Source organism: Chionomys nivalis, chromosome 6, assembly GCF_950005125.1.
Source record: "Chionomys nivalis chromosome 6, mChiNiv1.1, whole genome shotgun sequence".
NCBI lineage: Eukaryota > Metazoa > Chordata > Mammalia > Rodentia > Cricetidae > Chionomys > Chionomys nivalis.
The window spans coordinates 3,637,766-3,664,302 of NC_080091.1; the positions used below are offsets into that span (position 1 = coordinate 3,637,766).

Here is a 26,537-nt window from a genome sequence, read left to right on the forward strand (position 1 = left end):
CCTCGAAAAGCCCTTTGTGGTGGGAGACAGCCCTCGGAGCAGGACCTCATCTTATCTTCCTAGGGCACTCAGAGAGCAATGAGGATGGATCCTGCCCACACTCAGGACCAGTCAGGTACCCAGGACCCTGATCAATGGTCACCATCCGGGACCCTAGGGCAGCCCCAAAGTCAGTAGTGCCTGACCAGGGCCAAGGGGTCAACACGTGACTGACCCACAGGTGACTTCCGGGAAGAGACTGGGTACTCATAGTGGCTAAGGTCCGTCGCCGAGGGTCAGCGTCAGGGACAGACTGGGCTTGTGCTCCGGTTCCTGGTCCTCCTGGCAGGGCTGGGGCGGCCGGGATTTGAAGAAGTCTGAGACATAGCGGACCTGTGGGGGAGGGGAAAGCAGTGCATAAAGCCGAGGAAGAAGACCAGAGGGAGGAGCCAATGAGGGAGGAGACAATGAGGGTAGTAAAGAAAACCGGGCCAGTGGTGAGGGGCAAGCTCTGGGACGCAGATCAGCAGGCAGAGGTCACAGGAACATTGGGCTCAGGCTGGACAGGTCCTATAGGATGAGGCAGGCAGGGCTCACCATGAGGCACGCTACCAGGGCTCCCTGCAGGAGACCAGGGAGGACATCACTCCAGTGGTGCTTGTGGTCTGACACACAGGTGTAGCCCACATAGATTGCAAAGGCCACCAAGAAGAACTGAACCGTGGGCCTCAGCAGCCGTGCCCACTTCCAGCAGAGCCGGGCCTGCACATAGAGCTGTGGGGGCATCAGCCTGCATTAGCTGGGCCCATGGGCGTCCTCTCCCTGCCCAGCCCAACGCAAGAGTCGTAAACCCCCTACCCTCAGGGCCTCCTCAACTTACTCCATTGTGCAGCGGGGAAGACCCAGGCCCAGGGGAGGGGAGGCTGGGCAAGGTTCCCTGGGAGGAAGGGAGACACTCACCGCCAGGAACAACATGCAATACATGCCGAAGGAGGAGTGTCCGGAGTAAAAGGAGAGCCTGGGAGGGAGGGCAAGCTGGTCAGTGGAACCCAGAAGGCAGAGCCAAGGGCTCCTTGAGGGGCTGGCAGCCACAGAGGGGTGCAACTCTAAACTATGGGAAGCAGGACTGGAGAGATGACTCAGCAGCTACGAGTCCTGACTGCATTTGCAGATGACCCAAGTTCAGTTCCCAGTACCTACATCATCCAGTACCTACACCAGCTGCTCACAACTACCACAAGATCTGATGCTCTGAGGGCACCAGCACTTACATGCATGTGCACAAACGGAGGGAGGGAGGGAGGGGGGAGGGAAGGACAGAGGGAGGGAGAGAGAGAGACTAAAAATAAATCATCTTTAAGATTTATATATCTTTATGTATATGGTGTTTTATTTACATCTATGTCTGCCACATTACTGCAGTGCCTGAAAGTGGCCAGAAGGGGGCATCTGATTCCCCTGGAACTGAGGCTACAAATGGTTGTGAGCTGCCTTGTGGGTTCTGAGAATCTAACCGAGGTCCTCTGAAAAGCAGCCAGGGGTCCTAAACACTGAGCAATCTCTCTGGTCTCTTAGCCTGAGGGAAGGCTTACACACACAGGACACTCACCATGGAGTGAACATCTCCCCTCCTCACTCTCACTTCACCAACTCCAACTCCCCGACCTGCTCCTACCTGCTCCTGGAGCAGGCCTGGCCAGCAAGACCACACTGAGGGTGGCAATCACCCAATACAGCCACCGTAACCCAGTACTGTCACCCAATATTGTCACGGCAACTGTTGCAACAGCTGGTGGTCCGGGGTACTGATATCACCTCAACTTATAAAGATATCAGTCACCGCTGCCTCAGAGCTCAAGCAGCAACCTGGGGGCTATGCTTTGGAGGCTCAGAAGGAACAGGCATCCCCAGTGCACCCCCAGAGCCACTCCACAACCTTGGCAGACAAAGTAGGGCTAAGACAGAGCCCCTAGCTCCACCCTAGCACCCAGAAAACAGAGAAATGTATATCAATCCTGTCAATCACTACACTGACAACAGACCCTCACAAAATGGCCGTCCACATTGTTCCCTCAGGGGAGTCACTAAGTAGATGGTGAGCACACTGTCCATTCCCCACTAGAACTTGGTGTTAGAGAGAATTGCCTGGCATGTGTGAGTCAAAGCCATTGATTTGATCATCAGTATGGCCATAGAGACAAAAATCACTGTTTTACAGGAGAATAGATATAGATAGATACATAGATATATTCATACATACAGAGAGAGAGAGAGAGAGCGAGAGAGAGAGAGAGAGAGAGAGAGAGAGAGAGAGAGAGAAGAGAGAGAGAGAGCACATGCGGAGAAAACACACATGCACACACATAGCATGACTAATACACAAGCTGTCTAAGGAGCTGGGAAGATGGTCAGTGAGGAGCCTGCTCTGTCAGAATGAGGACCCGAGCTCCATCCTAGCATCATGGGGAAAGTGAGGTGTGGAGCACGCCCGTAATCCCGGACCACAGACTCCATCCTAGCACTCATGGGGAAAGTGGGGTGTGGAGCACGCCCGTAATCCCGGGCCTGGGGAGCTGGAGACAGACGGCTCCCTGGAGCTTTCTGGCCAGTCTAGAATTGTACAGTTCCAGCTTCAGTAAGAGACCTTGTCTTAAAATAAAATGTGGATAGGGGTTTATCAATCTTATTGATTTTTCTCCATGAACCAGCTTTTTGTTTCATTGATTCTTTGGATTGTTTTCTGTGTTTCTATTTTGTTGATTTCAGAACCTGAAGTGACCCTATCCTATACTGATGAATATCTTGCATATCACCTTAGAACCTTCATCTGGCGACGGATCGAGGTAGAGACAGAGTCTCAATTTGGAGCAACGGTCTGAGCTCTTAAGGTCCAAATGAGGAGCAGAAGGAGGGAGAACATGAGCAAGGAAATCAGGACCACGAGGGATGCACCCACCCACTGGGACAGTGGAACTGATTTACTGGGAGCCCACCAAGGCCAGCTGGTCTGGGACTGAATAAGCATGGGTTGATTCTGGACTCTCTGAGCATGGCGGACAATGAAGACTGATGAGAAGCCAAGGACAATGGCACTAGGTTTCGATCCTAATACATGAACTGGCTTTGTGGGAGCTTAGCCTGATTAGACGCTCACCTTCCTGGACGTAGATAGAAGACCTTCGTCTTCCTGCAGGGCAGAGAATTTGGACTGCTCTTCAGTATCGAGAGGGAGGGGGAATGGTGTGGGGGGAGGAGAAGAGGAGTGGGGATAGGGGGAGGGGAGTGGGGGGAGGGGACAATATTTGGGAGGAGGGGAGGGAAATGGGAAACGGGGAGCAGGTGGAAATTTTAATTAAAAAAGAATAAAAATAAAAATCAAAAAAAATAAATAAAATGTGGAGAGGGACTGGAGAGGTGGCTCTGGAGTTAAGAGCACTTCCTGCCCTTGCAGAGGACCAGGGTACAGTTCCCAGCACCCACACAGCTGTTAACAACCTCTTGTAACTCCAGTTCAAGGGGATCTGATATCCTCTTCAGACCTCCATGGACTCCTGCACAAATGTGGTGTACACACATACATACAGGAAAACACACATTTACGTATGGTGGAGAGCAATTGAGGAAGACACTTGCTGACTACTGGCCTACACACACATGTGGACACACTAACACACGCACATAAAGCAGTCCAAACGGAGACACAAGTGCCAAGCTTAAGGGACAGACACTTCAACCAGTCACCGGAAATATCCAGAAATGAGAACATCTGTGAGGACGGAAGGAGGAAACAGAAGCCGAGGAGACAGTCTACGCCAGCCATAGTGACACAAGCCTGTCACCCCAGCACTCGGGAGACTAAGGCAGGAAGATGAGAAGTTTGAGGTCATTCTGGGCTACACAGTGAGATCCTGTCTCAAAAATCTAAAACTGCATTATGGGTGTGAAAATGCCCGTAGTATTGAAGGAGAAAAAGCACTGGAAGGACTTATGGCTGATGGGAGCCAACAGACAGAGAGGGGTCAGCGCAGATGACAGAGTGTGGGTACGGACACACAGGCCACACCAGGCATGAAAAGCAGAGCTCAGAAGAGTAGGATGGGCAGGGAAATGGTGCCAAGAGCAAACAAGCTCACCACAGAGGACCCTGAAGAGGAAAGAACTCAGGCACAAGCCTTGAAGCGCAAACAGCAGCCAGTCCACCCCTGCGGGGCAGGCCACTGCCTCCCAGACAACTGAATCCTGAGACTACCTGCCCACTATGTGCCTGCACACAGCACAGAGGAAAACCCATGACCAGCTTCTCCGCCTGCCTCTGCTGACAGTTTTTCTCCATTCACCAAGCCCCAGATTTTCTGTCCTTCAGAGCCTTGCCTGGGCTGCAGTCAGTACCCACCTGGCCTCAGTGACGTTGGCAGGGTTGCCCCTACACACCTCCAGCTGCACGTAGTCAGAGCAGTTGACCTGGCTCCAGTCAGGGTCACAGACAGCCAAGAAGTTGGGTCTCAGCCGGCCAATCATGTACTTGGCCAGGTCTGTCCAAGACTGGCTCACGGCGGCCCTGAACAGGAAGGTCCCCAGCACCTTGTAGATGGCGGCCACGTAGTTGTTGAAGTCGGATCGTGAATAGAGACGGTCTGTGTACACCAGGTAGGCCTCCCCCGATGAGACCTGCCAATGGAACAGCTGTAGAGTGCACGGCAGACACCGCTCCCAGGGTGCATCCTGCTAGGGAGCTGGGCCCTACCTACCTCAGGACAGGGCTCAGCCAGCCCCCACCCGAGCACTTTTCCGCCTTACAAGGATGACGGTGGCCGTGATGATGACCCCGGCCATGAGTCCGTGGGTGATCGTGTCTGGACGGTAGGGGTACCGGATAGAGTCATCTCTGCAGTAGAACCCTCGTTTGTATGGTGTGTTCACCAGAGTCAGGATGACGAAGGGCAGAGAGGCTGTGGGAAGCCAGGGAAGGCACACAGTGCAAATCCTGCCCACATGTTTTCTGTCCTGGGATCATGGTCGCTGTGCCATGACCCCATGGGAAACGCCTCGGGTGACTTCTGTTAATGAGCCCAGCTACTGAGCCGCTCTACCATGCTGCACTCTGGCCCCACCTTAGGCCTCCCTCGGGCTGACTCAGCACCAGCAGCCACAGCCTCTACACACCATACTGAAGTACAATGGCTCCTTCCCGTCTCATTCCAGCCCTGATGAGCCACCCATGGGGTCACCGGTGTTCTTCATGGCTCCTGCCGCCTTATCGACAGTTGGCTTTGTCTGCATAGGAACACCAGGTGCCTGATCTAATAATTCATGTAAACAAAGCATTAGATGGTGATAACGATTCAAATAGTCCCAGAGAATCACAGCTGAAGCAGAAAGGGAACTGACGATGGTTGAGAAAAGTTGCAGGAGGCACATGTGGATAGGGTGAGTCGAAATCCTAGTGTCTTTCTTGTCATGCTGCCTTCCAGAATTTCTCCTGTGGGGATTTTAATGAAGAGGGAAGATATTATTTTAGAATGGATCTTTTTACCACATAAACCAAGTAAAGAATTAAAAACTTGTGTGGAAAAAGTTTTTGAATTAATTATAAAAGGTAAATTGAGACTTTGTCAGCTAGCAGGTGTAGACCCAGCAGAGAATGTAGTGCCTTTCACTACTGATGAAATAAGAAAGTTATGGGATGAAAATGAACCATGGCAAAGAGCTTGTGCTAGATTTTTGGAGAAATTAATAGCAACTATCCCCAAAGCGATTGGCTTAACCCCAGAAAGAGGACTTCTTGGATTCTTCCTCATAATATGTGATGCTCTGATAACTGGAGCCCATACATTTCATACTGATGCTAATAAATCAGGGAAGGCAGATTACAAATCAGATGAATTCAGCAAGGGTGGAAAAAAGCCCTTATAATTCTGTCCAGAAGGTGAAATTATTTGCCATTCTTATGGTGATAAGGGATTTTATAGAATCTCTTAATATAATTACCAATTCACAATATACAGAAAGAGTTATCTTGCATATTGAAACCGCTGAATTTATACCTGTTCATAGAGAATTGACTTCATTGTTTATCCAGGTGCAAGACATGATCAGGAATAGGCTTTGTCCTATGTACATGACACACATCTGATCCCATACGGGTCTGCTAGGTCCTCTAGCACAAGGTAATGCAGAAATTGATCAATTATTGATTGGAAGCCTGTTGCAGGCCTCTGAAATTTATATAAAAAAAATCACGTCAATAGAAAAGGTTTAAAGAAAGAGTTTTCTATCACATGGCAACAAGCTAAGGACATTATAAAGAGATGTCCTACCTGCTCTTTCTATAATCTGCTGACAGAAGGAAACATGATTATCCACTAAGAGGCATCTAGAAAACAAAATATGGTTTATGAATCCAGGTACTGTTTACACTTACAATTTATACACACACACACACACATATGTGTGTATACCTGGTTTTGAAGTGGCTTTGTACCTCTCTAAATCCAAGCTTGGTAAAATGAACATTCATAGTTTCTGTCTCATATCAGGAGCCCTCTGTTATAAAACAGAAGGAAGACTTTAGAAAAAAATCTACTTTCTCCATGATTATTTTGTCTATATCATATTCTTCATTGTATATATGTTTATATGAATGATGTTTAAGTTTTCCATGATGAACAATAGATTTTCCTACAGATCCTTTTCCTGCTGTAAACTTTGAAGTTTCCAGGAAGAAGATGAGGCCCCACAGCAACCACTGTACCTAATTGAGATGACATCGTGATATAGACAGTGCTACTCTAAGACCACTTTTTTGGGTACCGGCTCCTGAAATGGTGCACCTTCTTATATTCTGGCAGAACTCCAAATGAGAACTTTGAAAACAAAAACAAAAATTGCTCAGAAATTTTTGCAACTATGCTAGACAGTAATTTTGGTACTTAACCACCACTTAATTTTTGCAGGATTCTATTTAGACAATATCACTCCCATGACAGCAGGAAGTAATTCTAGAAGATGATGTCCCCTATACCCAAAAAGTTTGTCCTTAGGGTTGGGAACACTGTTTAGGGGTTGTTATTATTACTCATACTAGATAGAGGGTTGGGGTGAAATCTATGTTTGTTCAAAGAAAAGAGGGGGGCAGTAATAGTGGGTAATAGAGTGAATACTTGTGAGCTATTATTTATGGATAATTAACATTGCTATAGTTTTTGTATATTGATACAAGTTCAAATTATATTTGTTACTTTTGTTTACATTATTTATACATCTATACAAAGTTCTTTTGTCAGATTGTATGTATGTGTGTTTCTGTCTCAGTTTAGGACATTTTGTACACTGATACAACCTTTAGGGTATATATTCATATTGTATTACATATTACTGCTACCTCTGATCAAGATACTTATAGATTGTTTATATTTTGAGGCCATTATTCTCATTTGTTACAGATTTGCTTACAGATTATTTAATATTCTGTCATGAAGTTTTAGTCTTTAAGTTATACAGGCATTAATTATTATAGGTCAATAGTTGTTCATGTTTGGTGTACATACAGTCAGATAAATTAGGTTCTTTAGATAAATAGAGATTATATTCTATCCAGTTAGGTAATCTTCAACCACTTCAAGGATCTGTGGAACATGGCATTTTAATAATTTAGGGTTCTGTTGATATGAGACATGATTGCTTCTGACAGCACCAATCTATTCCCGAGAGGATGATGAACACCAAAGACACTCTACTTGGAATTTGTGTTCTTCTTGACAAAACTGACCTTTGAACAAGGAACTGACAATGCCTCAACTACTGACAAGTTACATAGTATCCGGAAATGGATAAGCAGAATTGTCAAACCTTACTAAGACAAGGTAAGACGGTTTTGAAAAATTTCCTGCCTCTGAAATGGTCTGTCAGTTAAGCTAGGCCTTAGCCAAATTTGATTGCTTCAACGTTGCAAAATGAGACTTTGGGTGATTGCCTAGTAGGCTATTTGTGTCCCTTATATATTGCTTGCTTTGGAAGCTACTTGATTGTACTTCCTGCCTGCTCAAGTAATATTATCTCCCTTCTCAGACCTTCGATGAGGTTGAAGATTAGATAGTTGTAGTTACTGTACTCTTATGATCTAGCCAATCCATTTCCTATAGAAGACTTAGACTCCATAAGATAGAGTTGTAACCAATTCTGAAAGCTTTATTGTGTAACAGGAAATTACCAGTGGTGACTCTGTTTCCCCATCCCCATTATTTGGATATTTCATTTAGATTGACTTCACATATGCATATATTTTCGGAAGTTTCTTCTGTATTAGCTTTCCATACTATCCCTCAAAGATCCATTAATTTTAGTTGTCTCTCCCTGTATTCCCTCTTACAGCCTCTTGTCACCTCCTCTGCCTCATCTGCTCACCCCATTTCAGCCACCTGCCCATCCATATCTATCCTGTTTCCCATTCCTTATAAAGTGTATCTGTTCCCTTTAGTCCCTTATTCTATACCTACCCTCTGTATTTCTATGGATTATAGCATGGTTATCACTGACTTCATATGTAACATCCACATATAAGTTGATACATACTGCATTGGCTGAGCAATTCTCCACCGTGTAAACGCACCACATTTTCTTCATTCTTTGAAGGCATAAGTCAGAAAATAATGCCACACCAATTCAGAATTAGGGATAATAAAAGGGTTATTTTTAAGGGTAAAACTTACAGATCACTGACCTTGACTACAGCCCTCTGAGTGAAGAGTAACAGAGCCAGAAGAGAGAGCAGGCTCACGGTTACTGCTGCTTTTATCGTATAAGAGGACATGCCCAAATGGGCTGGTATCTTCAAGGCTACTGGCTGAAGGAGCAGAATGTATTACCTCCCCTTTTTATTTAACTAAGAGAGTTCCAAACCCAATACAAAACTATATACACTAGGAAAAGATATCAAGAATAAATAGAATTACACCCAGCATAAACAATATTAAGCAAAGAACATATGCTAAATGTTTTAATAAACAGTCTATCTTATGGAGTCTAAGTCTTCTATAGGAAATGGATTGGCTAGATCATAAGAGTACAGTAACTACAACTATCTAATCTTCAACCTCATCGAAGGTCTGAGAAGGGAGATAATATTACTTGAGCAGGCAGGAAGTACAATCAAGTAGCTTCCAAAGCAAGCAATATATAAGGGACACAAATAGCCTACTAGGCAATCACCCAAAGTCTCATTTTGCAACGTTGAAGCAATCAAATTTGGCTAAGGCCTAGCTTAACTGACAGACCATTTCAGAGGCAGGAAATTTTTCAAAACCGTCTTACCTTGTCTTAGTAAGGTTTGACAATTCTGCTTATCCATTTCCGGATACTATGTAACTTGTCAGTAGTTGAGGCATTGTCAGTTCCTTGTTCAAAGGTCAGTTTTGTCAAGAAGAACACAAATTCCAAGTAGAGTGTCTTTGGTGTTCATCATCCTCTCGGGAATAGATTGGTGCTGTCAGAAGCAATCATGTCTCATATCAACAGAACCCTAAATTATTAAAATGCCATGTTCCACAGATCCTTGAAGTGGTTGAAGATTACCTAACTGGATAGAATATAATCTCTATTTATCTAAAGAACCTAATTTATCTGACTGTATGTACACCAAACATGAACAACTATTGACCTATAATAATTAATGCCTGTATAACTTAAAGACTAAAACTTCATGACAGAATATTAAATAATCTGTAAGCAAATCTGTAACAAATGAGAATAATGGCCTCAAAATATAAACAATCTATAAGTATCTTGATCAGAGGTAGCAGTAATATGTAATACAATATGAATATATACCCTAAAGGTTGTATCAGTGTACAAAATGTCCTAAACTGAGACAGAAACACACATACATACAATCTGACAAAAGAACTTTGTATAGATGTATAAATAATGTAAACAAAAGTAACAAATATAATTTGAACTTGTATCAATATACAAAAACTATAGCAATGTTAATTATCCATAAATAATAGCTCACAAGTATTCACTCTATTACCCACTATTACTGCCCCCCTCTTTTCTTTGAACAAACATAGATTTCACCCCAACCCTCTATCTAGTATGAGTAATAATAACAACCCCTAAACAGTGTTCCCAACCCTAAGGACAAACTTTTTGGGTATAGGGGACATCATCTTCTAGAATTACTTCCTGCTGTCATGGGAGTGATATTGTCTAAATAGAATCCTGCAAAAATTAAGTGGTGGTTAAGTACCAAAATTACTGTCTAGCATAGTTGCAAAAATTTCTGAGCAATTTTTGTTTTTGTTTTCAAAGTTCTCATTTGGAGTTCTGCCAGAATATAAGAAGGTGCACCATTTCAGGAGCCGGTACCCAAAAAAGTGGTCTTAGAGTAGCACTGTCTATATCACGATGTCATCTCAATTAGGTACAGTGGTTGCTGTGGGGCCTCATCTTCTTCCTGGAAACTTCAAAGTTTACAGCAGGAAAAGGATCTGTAGGAAAATCTATTGTTCATCATGGAAAACTTAAACATCATTCATATAAACATATATACAATGAAGAATATGATATAGACAAAATAATCATGGAGAAAGTAGATTTTTTTCTAAAGTCTTCCTTCTGTTTTATAACAGAGGGCTCCTGATATGAGACAGAAACTATGAATGTTCATTTTACCAAGCTTGGATTTAGAGAGGTACAAAGCCACTTCAAAACCAGGTATACACACATATGTGTGTGTGTGTGTGTATAAATTGTAAGTGTAAACAGTACCTGGATTCATAAACCATATTTTGTTTTCTAGATGCCTCTTAGTGGATAATCATGTTTCCTTCTGTCAGCAGATTATAGAAAGAGCAGGTAGGACATCTCTTTATAATGTCCTTAGCTTGTTGCCATGTGATAGAAAACTCTTTCTTTAAACCTTTTCTATTGACGTGATTTTTTTTATATAAATTTCAGAGGCCTGCAACAGGCTTCCAATCAATAATTGATCAATTTCTGCATTACCTTGTGCTAGAGGACCTAGCAGACCCGTATGGGATCAGATGTGTGTCATGTACATAGGACAAAGCCTATTCCTGATCATGTCTTGCACCTGGATAAACAATGAAGTCAATTCTCTATGAACAGGTATAAATTCAGCGGTTTCAATATGCAAGATAACTCTTTCTGTATATTGTGAATTGGTAATTATATTAAGAGATTCTATAAAATCCCTTATCACCATAAGAATGGCAAATAATTTCACCTTCTGGACAGAATTATAAGGGCTTTTTTCCACCCTTGCTGAATTCATCTGATTTGTAATCTGCCTTCCCTGATTTATTAGCATCAGTATGAAATGTATGGGCTCCAGTTATCAGAGCATCACATATTATGAGGAAGAATCCAAGAAGTCCTCTTTCTGGGGTTAAGCCAATCGCTTTGGGGATAGTTGCTATTAATTTCTCCAAAAATCTAGCACAAGCTCTTTGCCATGGTTCATTTTCATCCCATAACTTTCTTATTTCATCAGTAGTGAAAGGCACTACATTCTCTGCTGGGTCTACACCTGCTAGCTGACAAAGTCTCAATTTACCTTTTATAATTAATTCAAAAACTTTCTCCACACAAGTTTTTAATTCTTTACTTGGTTTATGTGTAAAAAGATCCATTCTAAAATACTATCTCCCCTCTTCATTAAAATCCCACAGGAGAAATTCTGGAAGGCAGCATGACAAGAAAGACACTAGGATTTCGACTCACCCTATCCACATGTGCCTCCTGCAACTTTTCTCAACCATCGTCAGTTCCCTTTCTGCTTCAGCTGTGATTCTCTGGGACTATTCGAATCGTTATCACCATCTAATGCTTTGTTTACATGAATTATTAGATCAGGCACCTGGTGTTCCTATGCAGACAAAGCCAACTGTCGATAAGGCGGCAGGAGCCATGAAGAACACCGGTGACCCCATGGGTGGCTCATCAGGGCTGGAATGAGACGGGAAGGAGCCATTGTACTTCAGTATGGTGTGTAGAGGCTGTGGCTGCTGGTGCTGAGTCAGCCCGAGGGAGGCCTAAGGTGGGGCCAGAGTGCAGCATGGTAGAGCGGCTCAGTAGCTGGGCTCATTAACAGAAGTCACCCGAGGCGTTTCCCATGGGGTCATGGCACAGCGACCATGATCCCAGGACAGAAAACATGTGGGCAGGATTTGCACTGTGTGCCTTCCCTGGCTTCCCACAGCCTCTCTGCCCTTCGTCATCCTGACTCTGGTGAACACACCATACAAACGAGGGTTCTACTGCAGAGATGACTCTATCCGGTACCCCTACCGTCCAGACACGATCACCCACGGACTCATGGCCGGGGTCATCATCACGGCCACCGTCATCCTTGTAAGGCGGAAAAGTGCTCGGGTGGGGGCTGGCTGAGCCCTGTCCTGAGGTAGGTAGGGCCCAGCTCCCTAGCAGGATGCACCCTGGGAGCGGTGTCTGCCGTGCACTCTACAGCTGTTCCATTGGCAGGTCTCATCGGGGGAGGCCTACTTGGTGTACACAGACCGTCTCTATTCACGATCCGACTTCAACAACTACGTGGCCGCCATCTACAAGGTGCTGAGGACCTTCCTGTTCAGGGCCGCCGTGAGCCAGTCTTGGACAGACCTGGCCAAGTACATGATTGGCCGGCTGAGACCCAGCTTCTTGGCTGTCTGTTACCCTGACTGGAGCCAGGTCAACTGCTCTGACTATGTGCAGCTGGAGGTGTGCAGGGGCAGCCCTGCCAACGTCACTGAGGCCAGGTGGGTACTGACTGCAGCCCAGGCAAGGCTCTGAAGGACAGAAAATCTGGGGCTTGGTGAATGGAGAAAAACTGTCAGCAGAGGCAGGCGGAGAAGCTGGTCATGGGTTTTCCTCTGTGCTGTGTGCAGGCACATAGTGGGCAGGTAGTCTCAGGATTCAGTTGTCTGGGAGGCAGTGGCCTGCCCCGCAGGGGTGGACTGGCTGCTGTTTGTGCCTCAAGGTTTGTGACTGAGTTCTTTCCTCTTCAGGGTCCTCTGTGGTGAGCTTGTTTGCTCTGGGCACCATTTCCCTGCCCATCCTGCTCTTCTGAGCTGTGCTTTTCACGCCTGGTGTGGCCTGTGTGTCCGTACCCACACTCTCTCATCTGCGCTGACCCCTCTCTGTCTGTTGGCTCCCATCAGCCATAAGTCCTTCCAGTGCTTTTTCTCCTTCAATACTACGGGCATTTTCACACCCATAATTGTGGTGGCGCAAATGAATGTAGACAGATTATATAGATATATACAGCTTTAATAAGGAAATAAACTTACAGGACCATAGGTTCCCGCGGTGTACCGGAAAAGCGGAGCAAAAGAAAAAGCCTGCTGGGCTCACGCCCGGCAGATTTATCCGTAAACATTAGCCCGAGGCGAACACGCCCCCAATGGGTGGGGCTATGTCCCTACATCTCCCCCTTTTGTCTAAATAAGATAAAACCAAACCAAATACAACTATATACAATAATAACAAATAATAAATATAACAAACAATATTGAGAACAAAACTTTTGCTAAACATTCTATCTCAAGGAGTCTAAATAACATAGAGAGTAACTACAATTATATAATCTTCAACTCCGTCAAAGATCTGAGAAGGGAATAAAGATTACTTAACAATCGAGAGATATCCAAAATGTGCAACAATTGACAGAGACAACTGACTACCTGGGCAATCACCCAAAGTCTCGTTTGCAATGTTGAGTCAACCAACTTTGGCTAAGGCCTAACATAACTGGCATACCATTATTAAAGGCAAGGAACTTTCTTAGGACTATCCTACCCTGTCTTGGCAAGATAAGACAATCCTGTTTCATCCACTTAGGGATATTCTGTATCTTTGTCAGAAGTTGAGGTATGGGCTTTTCTTAACCCAAAGGCCAGTTCTGCCAAGAAGACAAGCTCCCAGTGGAGTGTCTTTGGTGCTCAACGTTCTCTCGGGAGTAGAGTGGTGTTGCCAGGAGTAATTGTGTCTCTTTGGCATAGAAATTTTAGGTTAGATTAAAGGTCATTTTCTACAGCTCTTCGAAGAGGCTGAAGATCATACTATCTATACTAAATATAATCTCTATGTAACTAAAAGACCTGATAAACTTAAAAATAAATATGACAAACATATAATTCTCAATACCTATCTAACTTTGAAGACTAAAAGAATAAACAACTGTGCAATATATGAAGACAATGATCTTCAACTGTAAACAATGTTATAGTATCAGAGGTAGAAATGTACAATGTAATATGGTAGATGTATCAATACAATATGGACAAAGTTATAAGCATACTCATACAAAAATAGAGGTAGGAACACTCATATTCAATATTTAACATATCAATATACAAGAAACAGTACCAGTACAATTTTCTATAGACAGTAATTCACAAATACCAATCATCCCAAAAAACCAGTTACCCCCTTCTTCTTCCTCTTCTTCTTCTTCTTCTTCTTTTTTTTTTCCAAAAAAAATATCACCCCATCCCCTCAACCCTAAACCAACCATTAAAAGATGTCCCCAACCCTGAGGGCAAACTCTGTTGGGAGAGGGGATGTCGTCCTCTAAGATTGCTTCTAGCTGACATGGGGGCGACGTTCTTCTTAGGGGGTCCTGTGAAAGCAAATGATGGTAAAATTCCCAAATTAACCTTTGACCTAAGAAAATTATAACTAGTCTCAGAGCGTTTTGAGAAGGTCCGACCAGAGTGTTGTCAAAAATGTGCACCATTCAAAATTGTCTCTTGTAGTTGGTACCAAAAAACAGGTCTAATATTAGTGCTTTAAAAAAAAAAAATTCATGACGTCATAAAAACCAGATGAAGTTGATGTTGTGGGGCCCCATCTTCATCCTGGAAACTTCAAAGATTACTGTAGGAAAATTTGTTGCTTGTTATGGGAAATTTAAACATTAACAACAAGGACATATACTGACATATAAAGAAAGACACAGATATGAGGAAAAGCAAAGAAAGTTTAAGACATATATATATATATATATATATATATATATATATATATATATATATAAATTAATACTTACAGAACAAGTCCCTCCATCAGTAATTAAATATTAGGGGTACCTTAAATTCTTTGAAGATGGATATTTTCCTGTGGAGATAAGAAGAGAACCCTACCCCCAACCTATCTGTATTACTTACCATCAGTATGATTGCCATCCATGTGATTGAATTGTTATTTATCTTTCCCAACTGGCTTCTCTTCATCAAAACGAACCTTTATCAATTTTGTTGGAATCCACAATTTTTCCTCACCTGTGGAGACAAGAGCAAATCCCCTTCCCCAACGCAGCACATCTCCTGGCTTCCATTGTGAGGTCAGCACGTCCTTGAAATAAACTGGTTGATTTAGTTCAGTAGACTTTTCCATTATCCAATGTCTTTCTGCAGCCGATGTTCCCTTCTCATTAGCGTTGAGGAAATTCAAGGTTAACAAAGCATTATGTAACCTATTTCTGGGGGTGTTTTCCACCCCTTTCTGTTTGTTCAACATATCCTTTATAGTTCGATTTGATCTTTCTATGACTGCTTGACCTGTAGGATTGTATGGTATACCTGTAACATGCTTGATATTGTAATAATCAAAAAACCGTTTCATTTTCCTAGAGACATAAGCAGGACCATTATCTGTCTTTATTTGTGTAGGTATACCCATGATAGCCATGACTTCTAATAAATGAGTGATAACTGAATCAGCTTTTTCTGAACTTAAAGCCGTTGCCCACTGAAAGCCTGAATACGTGTCAATGGTGTGATGAACATATTTTAATTTGCCAAATTCTGCAAAGTGGAACACATCCATCTGCCAGATTTCATTCCTTTGGGTGCCCTTTGGATTAGCCCCTGCAGGCAGTGGCGTTTGGTTATAGAAAGAGCAAGTAGGCCATTTCTTTACAATCTCCCTAGCTTGTTGCCATGTAATAGAAAACTCTTTCTTCAAACCTTTGCTATTAACATGATGTTTTTTATGAAATTCAGAGGCTTGTAGCACACTACCAATCAATAATTGATCAATTTCTGCATTACCTTGTGCTAGAGGACCTGGCAGACCCGTATGGGATCGGATGTGTGTTATGTACATAGGGCAAAGCCTGTTCCTAATCAAATCTTGCACCTGGATAAACAAAGAGGTTAGTTCTGTATCATCAGGTATAAATTCAGCAGTTTCAATATGTAAAATAACTCTTTCTGCATATTGTGAATCAGTAACTATATTAATAGGTTCTTTAAAATCCCTTAGCACCATAAGAATGGCATATAATTCTGCCTTCTGGACAGAATCATAAGGACTTTGTTCCACCTTACCCAAGTCTTCTGATTTGTAACCTGCCTTCCCTGATTTATTGGCATCAGTATAGAACGTACGGGCTCCAGTTATTGGAGTATCACGGACGATTCGAGGAAGGATCCAAGAAGTTCTCTTTATGAAGTTAAGCCTCTTGCTTTTTGGATAGTTGTTATTAATGTCTCCCAAGAAATTAGCACAAGCTCTTTGCCATGGTTCATTTTATCTTCCCATAATTTCTTTAGTTCATCAGCAGTGAAAGGCACTATAATTTCTGCTGGGTCTATGCCTGCTAGTTGACGAAGTCTCAACTTGCCTTTTATAATTAACTCAGAGACTTTTTCTACATAAGTTTTCAGTTTCTTACTTGGTTTATGTGGTAAAAAGATCCATTCCAAGATAATATCATCTCTCTGCATTAAAATTCCTGTAGGGGAAATTTTTGACGGTAGTATGACGAGAATACAGTCGAGCTCTGGATTTACCCTATCCACATGTGCCTGTTGTAATTTTTCCTCAATCATCGTCAGTTCCTTTTCTGCTTCAGCTGTTAATTCTCTGGGACTGTTTAAATCTTTGTCACCATCCAAGGTTTTGTTCAAATGAATTATTAGATCAGGTGTTATCCCAATAGCTGGCCGTAGACTGGAAATGTCCCCTAATAGTCTTTGAAAGTCATTAAGAGTCCGTAGGCGATCTCTCCGAATTTGTGCCTTTTGTGTCTTAATTTTTTGTAAACCTATTTTATAACCTAAATAATTAACAGAATCTCCCTTCTGAATCTTTTCAGGAGCAATTTGCAATCCCCATTTTGGTAAAAGTATTTTTATTTCTTCAAACAGTCTGTTCAAGGTATCCATGTTTGAATCGGATAACAAAATGTCGTCCATGTAATGATATACTATCGATTTGGGAAATTTCTTGCGTATTATTTGCAATGGTTGATTCACAAAATATTGGCACAGGGAGGGGCTATTTAACATACCCTGGGGGAGGACGGCCCAGTGGTACCTCCTCGAAGGTTGAGAATTATTATAAGTAGGCACTGTGAAGGCAAATTTTTCTCTATCTTCTTTTTGTAAAGGTATAGTGAAAAAACAATCCTTTAAATCAATAACTATGAGAGGCCATCCTTTTGGCAATAAAGAGGGCAAAGGAATTCCAGATTGCAGAGGGCCCATAGGTTGAATAACCTTGTTGATAGCCCTGAGATCTGTCACCATTCTCCATTTACCTGATTTTTTCTTAACCACAAATACAGGAGAATTCCAAGGGCTGGTAGATTCTTCTATATGTCCAGCATCTAATTGCTCTTGTACCAACTGTTCTAAAGCCTGTAACTTTTCCTCAGCTAAAGGCCATTGCTTTGTCCATATTGGTTTCTCAGTCAACCATTTTAAAGGCAAGGCTGTTGGTATCTCTGAAGGGACATCAATTGCTTGTTCTTGTACAGCCCGAATGGCCGGTTTTCTCCGTTTGTAATATCTTTTAATATTATCCCCAGAAATATAGGCTCTAGAAGTAGCAGGAATGTTAATTTGGGTATTCCATTGTTGTAATAGGTCACGACCCCATAAATTCATTGCAATATTGGCTACATATGGCCTTAATTTTCCTATTTGTCCCTCTGGACCTATACATTCAACCCATCTCGTGCTCTGCCTTACTCGAGATAGGGTTCCAATTCCCAGGAGCTGAACATTTACATTCTGAAGAGGCCAATATGGATGCCAAGATTCTGGGGTAATGATACTTACATCCGCACCTGTGTCCAGCAGGCCAGTAATAAAAATGCCATTTACACACACTCTCAGCTTTGGTCTTTGGTCATTTATAGAAGTTTGCCAAAACACACGGAACTCATCTTTCTGATCATTATTGCTTGTAACAGTAGGCATGGGGCTTTCTAATTGTCCTGACGAGTCACGTTCTCTGTAGTAACTGGAAATGACTGAACCATGTTTGCCATGGGGGCCTGTGAGGCCCCCCCTCTCACGTTTCCCGTCTGTATCAGGTTGCCTTGTCTATCTCTTGTAGACCTGCACTCATTCGTCCAGTGTCTGCCCTTTCCACATCTTCTACATAAACCTGAAGGCTGAGTCCTCCTATTTCTGTTATTTCTAGAAGATGCATTATTATTATTTCTGAAAATCCGTTGTCTACAATTCCTTTTCATATGACCCATTTTGCAACAATTAAAACATTTGGTATTCTGATGTCTCCTTTTACCATTGGAAATTGCTTCTTCTACCCATGCTTCAGTGCCATAGTCAAATGTATCAACATCTAGTGTATGCAAGACCCATTCTTCTAATGGCGCTGATCTGAGCTTTAAAGGTCCCAAAATCCTTTTGCATTCCACATTTGCATTTTCATAAGCCAAAGTCTCGATCATTATACGTCTTGCTTCTGGGTCAGATATCCCTATTTGTACAGCTTTAGTTATTCTTTGTAAAAAGTCACTAAAGGGTTCTCTCTGACCCTGTTTAACTCTGACAAATGATTCCATCCTCTGTCCTGGGTCTTGCACCCTGTCCCAAGCCCTTAAGGCTGCTGTAGTACACACGGAGAGCATGTTTTCATCCAAATTAGCTTGTTCCTGAGGCTCAGAAAATAGCCCCTCTCCCAAAATTTGATCTATGGAAATCTCAATTCCCTTTGCTCTTTCTTGCTGTTCTAAAAGTCTAGCCTCTTGCCTGAATAAGCATTTCCATTTCAATTGCGTTCCACTCTCAAGGACAGCAGAGCTCAGTTGAAACCAGTCATTGGGCGTGACCCTATTCGTCGTGGCCCAAGATCTTAGCATCTCTTTAACAAAAGAGGCATTCATTCCAAAAGTCATTACAGCCTGTTTAATTTCTTTGAGATCATTCATACGGACAGGTTCCCATGTATCTTCCTTGATGACCCTAGGGTTTCTGGAACCAACTACTTTCTCAGTTGTTACAACTGGAAAGGCAGGTAGAACTGTAGGTAGAGCTTTGTGGGAATTGTCCCGGAGGGATTTACCCACAGATTTAGTTAAAATATGCCTTTCTACCTCTTGCTCTTCTTCCTCAGAATTTAGAAATTCCTCAATCTTTTCAATTCTATTCACCATTGCCTTCTTTAATGTCTGAATCTCCTGTCCAGAATTATGTTCTAAAGCCTTCATTGAGGATTCTAAAGTATGAAGTTTGTCCATTAGAGATAATGTCTCATCTTTGGACATAAGTTTTATAGCATATACCGTGCCTTCTTGTATAGATAATCTTTCTGTCAATCTGTCATAAGCTTTAGACAAAATCCGATTGTCACATTCAGCAGTTTTGATTCTCTCAGTTAATGTTTCTGTTCCTACTGAAAGGGACTGAAGCTTACGATCCAAATCAGCTGTTCCTTCTTCCACAGTAATGAATTTCTCCTTAATATCAGCCGTTAATATTTCAGTTCCTACTGAAAGGGACTGAAGCTTACGATCCAAATCAGCTGTTCCCTCTTCCATAGTAATGAATTTCTCTTTAACATCAGCCTGTACCTCTTCTAAATTTTTTTCAGTTTGTCGAGTTGTGTTAAACAAAGATCTGTTCTCTGCCTGGAGAACTTCAAACTGATTTTTGAGAAGATTGTTGTCATTCTCAATTGTTTTTAAGCGTTCAACCTCGTCTCGTAAAGACTTTATCATATTTCTATTATCAAACCATACAGTACCAAGGAAAACTACGAATCCCAGAAAGATCCATATCTGTGGGCTGACAGACACTTCTTGTAAAATCTCCCACATGGTACAACTGAAAAGGCTGTTAAAGTCTTGAATGGTAATGTTTTCAGACATTTTTCTTATTTATAAAAGAAAATTATGTACCTGTAATGAAGTTTTCCTGCCAGTGGTGGCTAAAGAAATGCACCTGAGTCCACGTGGTCTAAGCCAGAGCCGGTCTGAAACAATTAACTCAAAACAAAAATTATTGTACTGCCTGTTAAGGGAAGGGGTTGGTGGCTTTTACTTCAAAACCGCGGGTGCTTCACTTAAATCAGGCAGTGAGGGTTTGGAAGAAGCAGGGAGCTATTAACTGCTCTGTGGGGGGGGTCGCTGCTCTGCGACTGTAGTGGCCTGGAGTGGGGGAAGGGAAAGCGAGCAGGGAGCACGCTGTAAATCGCCTTCCTGAGCTCAGGCAACTAGCCGGGAAAGGTGGAGCTTGCGCCCCCCCTGTGCCGGGTCGGGGGCAAAATAGCCCGACGTTGGGATGCCAAATGTGGTGGCGCAAATGAATGTAGACAGATTATATAGATATATACAGCTTTAATAAGGAAATAAACTTACAGGACCATAGGTTCCCGCGGTGTACCGGAAAAGCGGAGCAAAAGAAAAAGCCTGCTGGGCTCACGCCCGGCAGATTTATCCGTAAACATTAGCCCGAGGCGAACACGCCCCCAATGGGTGGGGCTATGTCCCTACACATAATGCAGTTTTAGATTTTTGAGACAGGATCTCACTGTGTAGCCCAGAATGACCTCAAACTTCTCGTCTTCCTGCCTTAGTCTCCCGAGTGCTGGGGTGACAGGCTTGTGTCACTATGGCTGGCGTAGACTGTCTCCTCGGCTTCTGTTTCCTCCTTCCGTCCTCACAGATGTTCTCATTTCTGGATATTTCCGGTGACTGGTTGAAGTGTCTGTCCCCTAAGCTTGGCACTTGTGCCTCCGTTTGGACTGCTTTATGTGTGTGTGTTAGTGTGTCCACATGTGTGTGTAGGCCAGTAGTCAGCAAGTGTCTTCCTCAATTGCTCTCCACCATACGTAAATGTGTGTTTTCCTGTATGTATGTGTGTACACCACATTTGTGCAGGAGTCCATGGAGGTCTGAAGAGGATATCAGATCCCCTTGAACTGGAGTTACACGAGGTTGTTAACAGCTGTGTGGGTGCTGGGAACTGTACCCTGGTCCTCTGCAAGGGCAGGAAGTGCTCTTAACTCCAGAGCCACCTCTCCAGTCCCTCTCCACATTTTATTTATTTTTTTTATTTTTATTTTTATTCTTTTTTAATTAAAATTTCCACCTGCTCCCCGTTTCCCATTTTCCTTCCCTCCTCCCAAATATTGTCCCCTCCCCCCACTCCCCTCCCCCTATCCCCACTCCTCTTCTCCTCCCCCCACACCATTCCCCCTCCCTCTCGATACTGAAGAGCAGTCCAAATTCTCTGCCCTGCGGGAAGAGGAAGGTCTTCTATCTACGTCCAGGAAGGTGAGCGTCTAATCAGGCTAAGCTCCCACAAAGCCAGTTCATGTATTAGGATCAAAACCTAGTGCCATTGTCCTTGGCTTCTCATCTGCCTTCATTGTCCGCCATGCTCAGAGAGTCCAGAATCAACCCATGCTTATTCAGTCCCAGACCAGCTGGCCTTGGTGGGCTCCCAATAAATCAGTTCCACTGTCCCAGTGGTTGGGTGCATCCCTTGTGGTCCTGATTTCCTTGCTCATGTTCTCCCTCCTTCTGCTCCTCATTTGGACCTTAAGAGCTCAGATCGTTGCTCCAAATTGAGACTCTGTCTCTACCTCGATCCGTCGCCAGATGAAGGTTCTAAGGTGATATGCAAGATATTCATCAGTATAGGATAGGGTCACTTCAGGTTCTGAAATCAACAAAATAGAAACACAGAAAACAATCCAAAGAATCAATGAAACAAAAAGCTGGTTCATGGAGAAAAATCAATAAGATTGATAAACCCCTATCCACATTTTATTTTAAGACAAGGTCTCTCACTGAAGCTGGAACTGTACAATTCTAGACTGGCCAGAAAGCTCCAGGGAGCTGTCTGTCTCCAGCTCCCCAGGCCCGGGATTACGGGCGTGCTCCACACCCCACTTTCCCCATGAGTGCTAGGATGGAGTCTGTGGTCTGGGATTACAGGCGTGCTCCACACCCCACTGTCCCGTGAGTGCTGAGATGAGCACTCTGGTCCGGGATTACGGGCGTGCTCCACACCTCACTTTCCCCGTGATGCTAGGATGGAGCTCGGGTCCTCATTCTGACAGAGCAGGCTCCTCACTGACCATCTTCGCAGCTCCTTAGACAGCTTGTGTATTAGTCATGCTATGTGTGTGCATGTGTGTTTTCTCCGCATGTGCTCTCTCTCTCTCTCTTCTCTCTCTCTCTCTCTCTCTGTATGTATGAATATATCTATGTATATATCTATCTCTATCTATTTTCCTATAAAACAGTGGTTTTTGTCTCTTTATGGCCATACTGATGATCAAATCAATGGCTTTGACTCACACATGCCAGGCAAGTCTCTCTAACACCAAGTTCCAGGGCGGAATGGACAGTGTGCTCACCATCTACTTAGTGACTCCCCTGAGGGAACAATGTGGACGACCATTTTGTGAGGGTCTGTTGTCAGTGTGGTGGTTGACAGGATTGACATACATTTCTCTGTTTTCTGGGTGCTAGGGTGGAGCTAGGGGGTCTTAGCCCTACTTTGTCTGCCAAGGTTGTGGAGTGGCTCTGGGGGTACACTGGGGATGCCGGGTCCTTCTGAGCCTCCAAAGCATAGCCCCCAGGTTGCTGCTTGAGCTCTGAGGCAGCGGTGACTGATATCTTTATAAGCTGAGGTGATATCAGTACCCCGGACCACCAGCTGTCACAACAGTGGCCGTGACAGTATTGGGTGACAGTACTGGGTTACGGTGGCCGTATTGGGTGATTGCCACCGTCAGTGTGGTCTTGCTGGCCAGGCCTGCTCCAGGAGCAGGTAGGAGCAGGTCGGGGAGTTGGAGTTGGTGAAGTGAGAGTGAGGAGGGGAGATGTTCACTCCATGGTGAGTGTCCTGTGTGTGTAAGCCTTCCCTCAGGCTAAGAGACCCGAGAGATGGCTCAGTGCTTAGGACCACTGGCTGCTCTTCAGAGGACCTCGGTTAGATTCTCAGAACCCACAAGGCAGCTCACAACCATTTGTAGCCTCAGTTCCAAGGAATCTGATGCCCCCTTCTGGCCACTTTCAGGCACTGCAGGAATGTGGCACACAGACATAGATGTAAATAAAACACCATATACATAAAGATATATAAATCTTAAAGATGATTTATTTTTGGTCTCTCTCTCTCCCTCCCTCCGTCCTTCCCTCCGTCCTTCCCTCCCCCCTCCCTCCCTCCCTCCGTTTGTGCACGTGCATGTAAGTGCTGGTGCCCTCAGAGCATCAGATCTTGTGGTAGTTGTGAGCAGCTGGTGTAGGTACTGGATGATGTAGGTACTGGGAACTGAACTTGGGTCATCTGCAAATGCAGTCAGGACTCGTAGCTGCTGAGTCATCTCTCCAGTCCTGCTTCCCATAGTTTAGAGTTGCACCCCTCTGTGGCTGCCAGCCCCTCAAGGAGCCCTTGGCTCTGCCTTCTGGGTTCCACTGACCAGCTTGCCCTCCCTCCCAGGCTCTCCTTTTACTCCGGACACTCCTCCTTCGGCATGTATTGCATGTTGTTCCTGGCGGTGAGTGTCTCCCTTCCTCCCAGGGAACCTTGCCCAGCTTCCCCTCCCCTGGCCCTGGGTCTTCCCGCTGCACAATGGAGTACATTGAGGAGGCCCTGAGGGTAGGGGGTTTACGACTCTTGCGTTGGGCTGGGCAGGGAGAGGACGCCCATGGGCCCAGCTAATGCAGGCTGATGCCCCCACAGCTCTATGTGCAGGCCCGGCTCTGCTGGAAGTGGGCACGGCTGCTGAGGCCCATGGTTCAGTTCTTCTTGGTGGCCTTTGCAATCTATGTGGGCTACACCCGTGTGTCCGACCACAAGCACCACTGGAGTGATGTCCTCGTCGGCCTCCTGCAGGGAGCCCTGGTAGCGTGCCTCACGGTGAGCCCTGCCTGCCTCATCCTATAGGACCTGTCCAGCCTGAGCCCAATGTTCCTGTGACCTCTGCCTGCTGATCTGCGTCCCAGAGCTTGCCCCTCACCACTGGCCCGGTTTTCTTTACTACCCTCATTGTCTCCTCCCTCATTGGCTCCTCCCTCTGGTCTTCTTCCTCGGCTTTATGCACTGCTTTCCCCTCCCCCACAGGTCCGCTATGTCTCAGACTTCTTCAAATCCCGGCCGCCCCAGACCTGCCAGGAGGACCAGGAACCGGAGCGCAAGCCCAGTCTGTCCCTGACGCTGACCCTCGGCGACGGACCTTAGCCACTATGAGTACCCAGTCTCTTCCCGGAAGCCACCTGTGGGTCAGTCACGTGTTGACCCCTTGGCCCTGGTCAGGCACTACTGACTTTGGAGCTGCCCTAGGGTCCCGGATGGTGACCATTGATCAGGGTCTTGGGTACCTGACTGGCCCTGAGTGTGGGCAGGATCCATCCTCATTGCTCCCTGAGTGCCCTAGGAAGATAAGATGAGGTCCTGCTCCGAGGGCTGTCTCCAACCACAAAGGGCTTTTCTTTGAGAGCCATCCCTGCATGGCCCCAGGAATGGACCGGTCTATGATGGTTTATGAAGTCGGCATCCTCCCTGTGGGTCCTGCGGGGACAGACCGCTTGTCTGCCTGGGTGGAGCGGTTCTCCTTGGCCTGGGTCAGGGATCACAAGTGTGAAAAGGGTTGCTAAACCTTGGGCTGCCTAAGAACAGACACACGTGACTTTTGTCTGAATCCTGTTCTCAAGCCTGCAGAAGATTCCTGCCTGAGTCCTTCAAGGCCCTCCCTCAAAGCTTGCTGTCCAGTCCGGCCTCCACTCCCCCGCATGGACCGCATGTGTAGCCAGGCTTTGGGAGTGGGCCTAGGTCTGCCGTTCCCATCTATTTCAGAACACTTAAAGTTACCTTCATGGGAGGGTGAGCTATAAACTTTGTACCAAAGGTCTTGGCCCTGAGTGTTGATTTTAAGCTCTCCTGGTGAGATGGCCCTGCTGCACCTGCCTTCTTGCCCAGTGCACTGTGTTGGACCTGCCCAGTCTCAGCATTGACTTAGGGGACAGAGACCTGGCCTTGTTGTTCTGTATACAGCCCAAGATGGAGGCCTTATAGCCACTGTGGCCTTCCTTGGTGTTTGGTGGACGCTTATGCTAAGTCTACTTAAGAACACGGAGGCCCTTCATGGACCATGTTACTATATGCCCAAAGATGCTCCCATGGTGCCTTGCTGGTCATCCAGGGGCAGCAGGAGTGGTGGCAGGCCTTGCTGTATCCCAGGACAAGGTGTGTGTCTGTCTGGGAATGGGCAGGCTCCTTGGGCCAGAGAGCATGGTGGGGCAATTAGGGACACCCCATCTCACTCCTCTCCTTAGAGACCGGGTCAGGATTGAGTCTAAGTCCTGTACACCAGATTCCTATAGGGATCAGGTGCCCCTGCTCACTGCTAGCAAACAGAGCCCATTTAAAAAAATGCAGCTACCAAGAAGCTGCACTACACTCTGTTTTAAGTCTAGAATTTCTTTTTTTTCTTTTTTCTTTTTTTTATTACTTAAAATATCAATCCAAATTTCAACTCCCTCCCCTCCTCCCAGGCCCCTCCATCTCCCTCTACAGATTATCCCCCCTCCAACTCTAAGTGAGTGCCATGAACCCCGCCCTGTGGATAGTCCAAGGCCCTCCCTACTTCGTCTAGGTTGAGCAAGGCTTACATCCAAAGAGAATAGGATCCCATGAAGCCGGTATATGCAGTAGAGACACATCCCAGTGTCACTATCAGTGGCCCCTCATCTGCCCCAGCTGTCAACCCCCTTCAGAGGGGCTGGGTTGTTCCCATGCTCGTTCATTCCCACTCCAGATGGAGTTGGTGAGCTCCCATTTGCTCAGGCAAACTATCTCAGTTGATGATCCCCTCATGATCTTGAATTCCTTGCTCATACTCACTCCCTCCGTGCTTCAGCTGGATCTTGGGAACTCAGTCCAGTACTCAGATGTGGGTCATTGCCTCTGTTCCCATCTGTTGTTGGGTGAAGGTTCTATGGTGATATTTTAGATAATCATCAGTCTGACTACAGGGTAAGGTCAGTTCAGGCACCCTCTCCTCTATTCCTTAGGGTCTCAGCTGGGTTCATCCCTGTGGGTTCTTAGGCCTTTTTCTAGAGACTGGCTTCTTGTTAACTCCATAGTGGCTCCCTCAATCAAGATATCTCTTTCCTTGCTCTCATATCTGTCCTTCTTCCATCTCGACTATCCTATTCCCTCAAGTTCTCCTCAATCTCCCTTTCTCCCCCATCTACTCCTCACCACCCTGCTCCCAAATTTTTGTCTGATTCTAATTTCCAAGTGGGTGTATATATGTTTTTCTTTGGG

The 26,537-nt window shown here is 44.9% G+C and overlaps 2 protein-coding genes across 2 annotated transcripts; one reads left to right on the plus strand and one right to left on the minus strand.

Moving 5' to 3' along the window:
- Nucleotides 1-255: 255 nt before the first annotated feature.
- On the minus strand, nucleotides 256-4,880 carry LOC130875635 (phospholipid phosphatase 2-like). The gene is made up of 5 exons (XM_057771670.1): nucleotides 4,777-4,880; nucleotides 4,373-4,647; nucleotides 940-997; nucleotides 577-753; nucleotides 256-372 (listed from the first exon to the last, which is right to left on the minus strand). Exons 1-5 carry the CDS (start codon nucleotides 4,810-4,812, stop codon nucleotides 256-258), a joined length of 663 nt encoding a protein of 220 aa, XP_057627653.1. The 5' UTR covers nucleotides 4,813-4,880.
- A 7,396-nt stretch (nucleotides 4,881-12,276) lies between these two features.
- On the plus strand, nucleotides 12,277-24,499 carry LOC130875634 (phospholipid phosphatase 2-like). The gene is made up of 5 exons (XM_057771669.1): nucleotides 12,277-12,351; nucleotides 12,481-12,755; nucleotides 23,709-23,766; nucleotides 23,952-24,128; nucleotides 24,333-24,499. The coding sequence occupies exons 1-5, from the start codon at nucleotides 12,316-12,318 to the stop codon at nucleotides 24,447-24,449; spliced, it is 663 nt and encodes a 220-aa protein (XP_057627652.1). The 5' UTR covers nucleotides 12,277-12,315; the 3' UTR covers nucleotides 24,450-24,499.
- Nucleotides 24,500-26,537: the final 2,038 nt, after the last annotated feature.